Raw genomic sequence first — 10172 nt, 5'->3', positions numbered from 1 at the left:
CTCCTAAATATTTAACACAGTCTTTCCACCTTTTTTACGTCAATGTTGACGGTACATAAAAAAAAAACAGGCTTAATGAGCAGACATGATGCCTGATAAGATGTAATTATGTGATCAGGAGGTCTCAGAGGACCTGGAGGGTGAAACTGGAGCCCCTCAGGCACCTTTATTCCATTACATAAATGTTTTTAGCGACCTGCCTAGTGTTTCGCTGCACATCAGTCGAGACTTTTCCAGTGCTGTCCTTTAGAGAATCCTGACTGTCCACATTTTTGCTTTTTGTTCTGTTTCCCAACACACCTGTATCAGGTATTCAGTCCTCTCAACTGTTTCAGGTGTGTTATGTGACACTGAGAGTGTGATTGGTATTAGAGATGTGTTTTATGTATGATGACTCAACTTTAGCTATGCATAAGCATATTATTCTTCCTTTCTGTAACAACTCCGAAACAGATTCAGGATTTTTAACAGTTTCTAACGTGTTTCCTCCATGAACAGGTAAGACTGCAAGCTTGTCAAATGGAAGTGCCATCTCAATGGATGACCCTGAGGAAGAACAGATTCCGATCCCTCCTCCTCCTTCCACTGCACCTCCACCTCCACCTCCCCAGTTCATCCCCCCACCACCTGGACATGCTCCGCCTCCATCACCATTTTCAGGGGAAACGTATTCACCAGTGGTCCTATCCAGCCTGGAGCCCCCCTCAATGCCTCCTCCCAAGCCACCTTCAGTAGGAATGCCAGATGATGTAGACCTGTCTGTGTTAAGGCCTCCACCTATGGCTCCCCCAAAACCCCCAGGTTATCAAATCTCTACAAGCTCACCTGAGGACATCCCAGAGTGCCCCAAATTTACCCCTCCACTGCCCCCAATAGAGAAACCCCAGTCACCCATAACAAAAGTCCAGAAGATGCCTCCTCCCAAGCCCATCAGGTATTCATCCATGTCCAACTTGCTTCTTTCTGGTCAATCTGATTCACACGATGGCATGCTCCTGGAGAACTCTTCCAAAAACCTAAAAACTGTAAAGGAAATGAGCACATCTCAAATCCTAGTGCCCCCAGTCAAGCCAATGCGCCGCAACAGTTCAGGCATCAAGCTGGAAGAAGATATACAGGACTTCAAGAAGAACGTGCAGGTAGCCCTACCCAAGCAACCAGTCTCCAACAGCATGGCTGCAACTGTACAGACACCATCAGCTGCTCCAGATGAAATCTCAACTCTAATGAAAGGTTCTCCCACAGCAGAAAGGTCATCAGCAATGCTATCAGCTCAAGATGTACTTCACGCAACACCTGTAAACCCAATGACAAAATATAGCCCCTTACTAAACAGCAAGCTGCAGAGCCTGAAAACCAGTGAACCTCCCAGTGGAAAGGAGGTGACTGCTTCTCCATTTGCCCTGCTGATGGCAGCTAAAGAACGAGACAAACAGAGGGCAGCCATTTCCAGACAAAACAGCACCAGCTCCACAGATTCGACCAGTGGGAGCATCCATCTAAGTGACACCAGACCCAATTCCTTCACTGTTACCCCAAGAACGCCACTGTCAGGAAGTGCCAGTCTCTCCATGGAATCCAAACACAACACTGAGAATCCAAAGGTTACTTATGCCAAACTTGCTGAAACCTCCAGCAGCATCCAAAATAAAAACCCTAAAAGTACTGCATCCCCAACATCTCCATCTGGCCATCACAATGGCTTTGACACCACCTCCTTTATCCCTCCTCCACCGGAGTTTGCTAACTCTGATCCAGAAGATGAAGGTCCACCTAGCATGCTTCCTCCTGACCCGCCTACCAAAAGAACAGATGCCGCTTCATCTCTAAACTCCATCCACATTACAAATGGCTCTACTAATTCCACAAGTATTACATCACCCAGCACCACCCCAACAATTACTGCTAATCCTATCAGTCAGTCCAAACCAAAACCCCAAGCCACACCCACATCTCAAGCTAAGGTTCAGCACCAAGTCCCACCCCCAACTCCACCCAAAGTTCAGGTCCAACCCCTACCCCCAACACAACCCAAAATTCAGCCCCAAGCCCCACCACCATCTCTACTTAAGACACAGACTCAAACCCCACCCCCAACTCAACCCAAATTTCAGCCCCAAGCCCCGCCCCCATCGCCACCCAAACTTCAGCCCCAAGCTCCACCCCCTACTCAACCCAAAATTCAGTATCAAGCCCCTCCCCCAACTCAACCTAAATTTCAGCCCCAAGCTCCACCACTACCTCAACTTAAGAGTCAGGCTCAAGCTCCACCCCTAACTCTACCCAAAGCCCAGCCCCAAGCCCCACCATCTGTGGCTGCCAGTCAGGCCACGCTACTTAGCATCCTGCAGAAGAAGATGCTGGAAATGGATCCCAAATTCGCTCAGTCCCGTGAAGCAGACACCGGCAGCGATGAGTGGAGCTCCCCTCCGTTTGATGATGAAGTGGGTGGTCCTTCCCTAAACTCCACCCCCAAACCCAAGAGTTCTGCAGGTCTGAACATAAAAGAGCTTGAGAACAAAGTGACCAATAAAGCACAAGCTAAAGCACCAGCCAGGTAAAGTCCATTAGACTCCGCCCCCTGGCACCCACTGCTTTCACTTCAGCCATTATTATAAAGTTAAACCTCCTTAACCTGAGAGGACGAGAGTTAACGCTAGCACGTGAATTAAATAAAGAAACACTGACACACAGCTTGTGTCAGACAGATGCTAATGATCTCCTGCTTATAATTTTCAGATGTTTCTGTGTGTGTGTGTGTGTTCTAATCAGACTGAAATCTAACTCTGCTCTCATCTACAGCACTGGTTTGTCAAAGCAGCAGTTTGGGATGACGTTCTTAGTGAGACCGGGAACCAAACAGCCCATCACGCCTGTCCCCAAAACCGAGTGACCAGCAACGCACGCACGCACACATGCTTACAGCCCCCCCAGCTGACACGTACAGACTTACAGCCCCCACCCCACCCTTCGACACACACATATGGAGCTGTGTAAAGGAAAGGATGTTACATGAGATATCAGACCGGTTACACAGCAGCTGATTCTCACCTGAAACTCTTTGTGTTTTTATAAACTCTGCTTAGTGTGTGTGTGCTAAAGTCCAACCTGGAGGTGTTTTCTGAAGGACAGACACTGCATTGCTATCTGTGTGTAAACACCACACACACACACACACAAAAATGGACTCGCTGGTGCAGGTGGAAACACAGTCTAATGTTTAGTTTGTTATTTTTATAAACTCTAAGCTGCAGAAGAAACCAAGACAAGAACTCAGGAGGAAACTGCAGCGCACACACACACACACACACACGTGTATGGTTTAACGGGTGTATTTTCTTCACATCTATTAATTTGTGTAAACATACATGCAGAGGGAGAACAATGTTCACTTAAAAAGCTTATTTAGAATTAATGTATTAACAATATTAATATTAAATGTATTAAAGTTATTAATAAACAAGCGTCTCTGGTTTTGTCTCTGAGGGAGAGAGTCACACACTTGTCTAAAACACGTCAGCAATGTCACAGAAACATTTTCCGCTGATGAGAGCGGCAAAGTGCTGGTATCTTTAATTGAAAACATGGTTGGTGTGTGTGTGTGTGTGTGTACTAGTTGTGTTTGTCCTGCATCCTGGAAATCTGTCACAGTTACCCGTCCCAACTCATCACCTACACACACACACACACTTATACACTAATGTACAGAGTTCACATGTGAACCACAGGAGGGTGTACAGTTGTGTAGTTGTACAGAAAAAAAAAGTTTTTTAAAACCTGGTTTCGTTGTTGTTGTTACCGTGACAATTCCACAGGGGTTCACTGATCAGTAGGAACAAAGAAAAACACTGAATTATGAATCGTGATTCTTTTGTCTGCTGATTCACACCACGCCGACTCCAAACTGAGTTATTTAAAAACTATTGTTACATTTATAATAGAGATGAACGAGACGGTGATCAGAATCGCCTGGGGTTCAGTGTGAGTGGGCGTGGCCGGTGGTCAGCTGATCAGTCTCAGATATAGACCATTCTGTAGCGAGCGCAGGAGCTTCAGTAACGCAACACACACATTATGGCGTTACATCATTAAACATCACAATCAGAGCCCTTGATCTGCCTTTTTCTCCAAACTCTGAGAGGATTAGTCTCAAACCCACTGATTACACACACGCACACACACCCCACAACAGCGCCGCCGATAATTAGTAGAAAATAGCGCGCCAGAAACCCCACGCGGACAGACGCATGTGCCGACTTTTTTGTTTGGAGACTTTGGAGGCGGTAAAACATTTGCTGTTTCTTTATAATCCTACAGGTGGCGCACTGTGAACTATTTCATCCTGTGTGTTAGAGGTGAATTATTTGCTAAGTTTGTTCAGAAATAATCATAATGATGGCGATAACAGAAACGCGAGTAAGAGTTTCATTTAAAGTTAAAGGTTAAACCCTTATATCTGAAGTTAGTTTTCATTGTTTAAATGCTTTGAGTTTTTCCTTAGAACATTGTTTTTTAAACTAATTACTCAAACTTTTTTTAAAGGTTAAAAATTTTAATAAAATTAGGTGAAAATTTAATATTTAATCGGAACATTTAAAAAATCGTGATACTTATAGAGTCAATCGTGACAATATCGTATCGGAGCTGACTGCTGACCTCCATGCCTTGGACATGGGGTGTGTGTGTGTGTGTGTGTGTGTGTGTGTGTGTGTGTAAAAATGATAGTGTAAAAGAAATTGAAGCGACAGTGTTTGACTTAACACACTTTATTAAACACTGAAACAAGTAAGTATGTGTGTGTGAGAATGACGTATGCTAAGTGTGTGTGTGTGTGTGTGTGTGTGTGTGTGTGTGTTAAGCGCGTGTCTCCTGCAGGTGGTGATGGAGGACCTGGTGATCCCACCCCGCAGTGGTCAGCACGTCTGAGCCGCCTGGAGTCCAACACACACCGCGCACAAAGTCCTGGTGTCTCCTGTCCCTGTAACTGAGTGCACACACACACACACACACGTTAGAACATGACCAGTACTGAAGCATGTGTACACTGCAGTGTTTCCTCATGACTCCTCGGGACACTTAGGAGTGTGTATTAGGAGAGGAACAGAGGTGAGGAGTGTGTGTGTGTGTGTCTATATATACTCACATTTCTCTGAGCTCTGTGTTCACCACAGCGACGGTGCAGTCATCACTCACTGAGGCAAGCAGAGGAGAACTACACACACACACACACACACACACACACACACACACACACACACACACACAATGAATATGAAATAAGATCAGACATTTTCCTCTCAATACGAGTTGACACATGACGGGGTGTTGATGACACGATCAAAACTTCAGGACATGGTGTGTGTGTGTGTGTGTGTGTGTGTTTGTGTGCGCGTGCATACCTATGTGAGGAGAAGGCAAGCTCCGACACTCTGCGTGTGTGTGTGTTCATCGTATGTGTTTGTCCTGCATCCTGGAAATCTGTCACAGTTACCCTGCCCAACTCATCACCTACACACACACACACACACTCAATTATACACTGACATACAGAATTCACAGAAGGGTGTACAGTTGTGTAGTTGTACCGTAGGCGATGGTGCTGCTCTTGTTCGGATGCCACACGACAGCCGTCACAGAACAGCTCGGAGAAACCACTTCTGTACACACACACACACACACACCATCTCACTATGTTCGTACAATCCATCAAATGTCTACTTTACTTGAGTGTGTGTGTGAGAGAGAGAGAGTGCGTGTGTGTGTTACCCAAGCGAGAGGCAGGTTTGGCTTTTCTACGATCCCACAGCAACAACCGGGCGTCCTGAGAGAGAGAGAGAGAGAGTGTGTCACATACGCACACACACACACACACACACACAGCACAGATTCAGGAGCAGACGATGATGAGAATGAAGATCAGGATCACCTGAGCACAGGACAGGAAGAGGGAGGGGTCAGTCGGGCTGCAGGACACACGGCTCACTGCCAGGGAGTGCACTGAGAGAGAGAGAGAGAGAGAGAGAGAGAGAGAGAGTGATGTCGTTGGAGGAGGCGGAGCTGATCAGATGCTGTACTGAGAACTGTGTGAGGTAAAGTGCAGTGTTTCTCTCTCTCTCTCTCTCTCTCTCACACACACACACACACACACACACACACACACACACACACACACACAGTACTCTGACAGGTGCTGAACTATGCTGCCATATCCAGTCAATTAACTAGTAGTGATTAGTTTCCTCTCGCGCGCCCCTACCCGTTTATTCTGTTACCGCGAGCGCGGTGTACTGAGAGACAGGAAATACAGCGGATGTCAGCTGACATAAAAACAATAAGATTTGGTTTTTATTTAAGTGTTTTTTTTTTTAATTCTTTATGTAGAACCAAAGTTATCCTTACTTTTAAATCGTGTAAATTTTACCGCTCCCGTGATGCGATGACTTCGCAAAAATGTAGAACTCACAAAACCATCTTATTATATTCTTATTATATTTTTTGGTCGCATAAGCAACCTAAAACGTGATCCCGTGACACTCCATACTGCATGATCATGACACATAGATACATTTACTCAATTGAATGCAAAAACTATTTATCCCCATGGGGCAAATAAGGAAAGTTTGTGGAAAGCGCATGAACGCCGGCCCCTAAAATTAGATATCATTCAGTCGAGATTCCCACATTCGGGGAATTCACAAACGTCAGGACAGCACGAGTGCAATGGCTGAACCTCACCTTAAACCAAAGTCTTGATCGTGGTATCAGCCCTTCCAGGTAAGTCTCCCATGCGTGTGCCAAGTATACAAACTTCAATACAAACGCATTAACGCAAAAAAAATGGCTAAAACGCTGTGGTTAAGGGCTTCATGCTCTGACAAGCTGTGCTTCTTTACACACAAAAACCTGTTTAGTCCTTAAAGTTTTTACTTTGGTTTATTTTTGATTCAGTCAGTTTACTGCGACACTGCATCAAGTTGTTTAAGGTGTTTTGAGCAGCACGCGTGCTCCAAGAGCTGAAGAACATCATGGGAACACATGGGACTTGTGGCCTGCACAAACGCTGGACATTACCATTCTTTCATTACTATTTATTCTAACACCATTCCATTCAAAAATTACATAAATATATACCTACCCGTTCAGCTGCTCTTATTCTTCTATATTTCTTCATACATTCTTCAAATATTTTCTATATTGTGTATTTTTGTTGTACAGTTATTTATTTATTTATTTTTACTTAAATTTTTATATTTTATTTTTTCCTAGTTTTATTAACCCTTTATTTAAATTTTCACATTTATTTCCTATTACTATTCATAGTCTTCTATTTTTAGGTCACGAGCAGTTGTCTAAGCATTTCACTGCATATCGTACTGTGTATGACTGTGTATGTGACAAATAAACTTTGAATTTGAAGACCTTAAAACGAAAACCACCAACACCCCAAAATTTTGAAACCATTCGGTAACTCGCGCATGATGATCGTCTGAGAACAATCCACATCCTCACTGCCGGTGTCTGTGTATCGTACGGAACAGTCCAACAATTCTCATGCGGGATTGAACATGCCCCGTGCCGCTAACCCAGGAGCAGAAGGACCATCGCGTCCAAGTCACCGCGCCGTGGGCGACCCGTCCTTCATGACGAGCATCATTACCGATGCCAAGGCTTGGTCAACCCAGAGCCAGTAGGCGGCTGAGGGGGGACGTACGCAGAAAGACAGAGCTAATCTCCAAACTTTGTACTACACACCTGTGGGAATCACTGTACACAGATTAAAGTATATCTCTCACACACACACACACACACAGACACACACACACTTCTTATGTGGGACAAAGCATCTAAAGACATGAAACTAGAACATGGTGAAGTATCAGAGATAAAAGGTTAGAGATGAGAGGTTAAAGGTCAAGTGCTCACCGCTGTAGGTGTTGATCACACACTCCTGATTCAGATCCCAAACTTTAACCCTGAAACACCAACACACACTTACAAACTGCTTCACACACACAGACACGGAGACACACACTGGCGTACACACACCTGCAGTCCATGCTGCCACTGACAGCGTGATGAGCGTCGGCCGCCGGACTGACCGTCGTGACGACGTGATCGTGTTCGTGGCGACTGAACCGGTTCACCAACAAGCGCTCATCTTCAGCCAAATCCCACAGCTCAACCGCTCCTACACACACACATACACACACACTCAATCTTAATAAACCCATCAAGTAACCAGGGCGTACCCTACAGATACTGGTGTCAGTACCGGAGTCGGTTGCCGTGACGATGGACCTGTCTGTCAGCCAGTTGACCTCATTAAGTCCCGCCTCCGTCTGAAGCCCCGCCTTACAGAATCCCTCATTAGGGGCCAGTTTAGAGTCCGAATAGATCCAAATGGAACCGAACCAGCACCGACCCGCCAGACTGGAGGCGCTGAGCAGGAACACACCATCTGGGGGGGGGGAGGGGGTCATTGATGGACAGAGAGAGATGATTACTGTGCTGTGTTCCTAAAGAATAAGAATATTAATTCTACATCAAAAGATTCTGCTTATAGAATAAGAATATTTTGTAAAGACTGAAAAATAAGGTTTGGTTTTTATACATTTACTTTTATGAATTAAACAGAATCAACATGAAATTAATGAAAAACCCTCAAAACTCTCCTCATCATCTGCAGCCTCACAAACATCATCTGAGTTCCAGCAAAAACCGGAAGTGACTCTCGGTACACACTCACACACTCGCACTCACACACACTCTCACTCCTCCACTCTGACCCTCGGTACACACACACGCACTCACACTCTCACACGCGCACACACTCTCACACACTCCTTCACTCTGACCCTTGGTACACACACACACACACACACACACACTCCTCCACTCTGACCCTTGGTACACACACACACACACACACACACTCCTCCACTCTGACCCTTGGTACACACACACACACACACACACACTCCTCCACTCTGACCCTCGGTACACACACACACACACACACACACACACTCCTCCACTCTGACCCTCGGTACACACACACACACACACACACACTCCTCCACTCTGACCCTTGGTACACACACACACACACACACACACACACACTCCTCCACTCTGACCCTTGGCACACACACACACACTCCTCCACTCTGACCCTTGGTGTACACACACACACACACACACACACTCCTCCACTCTGACCCTTGGTACACACACACACACACACACACACACTCCTCCACTCTGACCCTTGGTACACACACACACACACACACACACACACTCCTCCACTCTGACCCTTGGTACACACACACACACACACACACACACACACACACACTCCTCCACTCTGACCCTTGGTACACACACACACACACTCACTCCTTCACTCTGACCCTTGGTACACACACACACACACACACACACACACACACACTCCTCCACTCTGACCCTTGGTACACACACACACACACTCCTCCACTCTGACCCTTGGTGTACACACACACACACACACACACACACTCCTCCACTCTGACCCTTGGTACACACACACACACTCACCTGTGCGGTAGCGCACGCACTCCAGGTGTCTCTCCATGCACGCGGGAGCGTTAGGGGGAATCCGCCACCGGGGCTCGTGCAGCATCTCACCGTATCTTCACACACACACACACACACACACACACTCCTGTGAGCTGAGCTCTGTCTCCACACCGTGACGTTCTGATGTTTGTACGTGTGCGAGCGCTATAAACGTTAATAACCTCCTCGTGCTGAGTAGATGTGTGTGTGTGTGTGTGTAACAGCGCTGTAAGAAGCTCAACACATGTGGGTCCGCGCGCACGCGCTTGTGTGCACTTCCGCTTCCGGGTCCCCGCTGTAGCGATGTGAGTGATGTAATGCGGCGTGATAACCGCCAGAGGGAGCTGCGCGCGCTGCACAGCCTGACCTGCTCCGGGTAACAGCAAGTCTGAGCGCCGTCTAGCGGACACCAAGGATGGTACGCATTTATCAGTTGTTTTTTATTCATTTATATAGTGCTTTTATCAATGCTCATCGTCTCAAAGCATCTTCACTGAATAAGAATAAAATTTATGAAAGTGAAGTGAAAAAAATGTGTCCCTGATGAACGAGCCGAGGGTGACGGTGCCGAG

At 46.3% G+C, this 10172-nt stretch overlaps 2 protein-coding genes and 1 non-coding gene across 3 annotated transcripts in view; 1 reads left to right on the top strand and 2 right to left on the bottom strand.

Moving 5' to 3' along the window:
• The window catches only part of LOC128511076 (proline-rich protein 36), a 12662-nt gene extending 9265 nt beyond the window's left edge, over positions 1-3397 (top strand). Inside the window, exons 4-5 of the mRNA XM_053483704.1 lie at positions 499-2557; positions 2803-3397. Of these exons, the coding sequence (XP_053339679.1) occupies positions 499-2557; positions 2803-2893 (2150 nt within the window). The 3' untranslated portion in view covers positions 2894-3397. The remainder of the gene's footprint in view (positions 1-498; positions 2558-2802) is intronic.
• A 1353-nt stretch (positions 3398-4750) lies between these two features.
• On the bottom strand, positions 4751-9881 carry wdr77 (WD repeat domain 77). Its single transcript, XM_053483655.1, has 10 exons — positions 9580-9881; positions 8273-8458; positions 8047-8188; positions 7924-7973; positions 5927-5997; positions 5767-5821; positions 5586-5657; positions 5400-5508; positions 5144-5212; positions 4751-4984 (listed from the first exon to the last, which is right to left on the bottom strand). Exons 1-10 carry the CDS (start codon positions 9662-9664, stop codon positions 4855-4857), a joined length of 969 nt encoding a protein of 322 aa, XP_053339630.1. The 5' UTR covers positions 9665-9881; the 3' UTR covers positions 4751-4854.
• LOC128511732 (U1 spliceosomal RNA) lies at positions 6621-6782 on the bottom strand. Its single transcript, XR_008356198.1, has one exon. It is a non-coding gene; the product is annotated as a U1 spliceosomal RNA (small nuclear RNA).
• Positions 9882-10172: the final 291 nt, after the last annotated feature.

Source organism: Clarias gariepinus, chromosome 23 (genome assembly GCF_024256425.1).
Source record: "Clarias gariepinus isolate MV-2021 ecotype Netherlands chromosome 23, CGAR_prim_01v2, whole genome shotgun sequence".
In the NCBI taxonomy this organism is placed as follows: domain Eukaryota; kingdom Metazoa; phylum Chordata; class Actinopteri; order Siluriformes; family Clariidae; genus Clarias; species Clarias gariepinus.
This window is presented reverse-complemented; position numbering and strand designations above follow the sequence as displayed.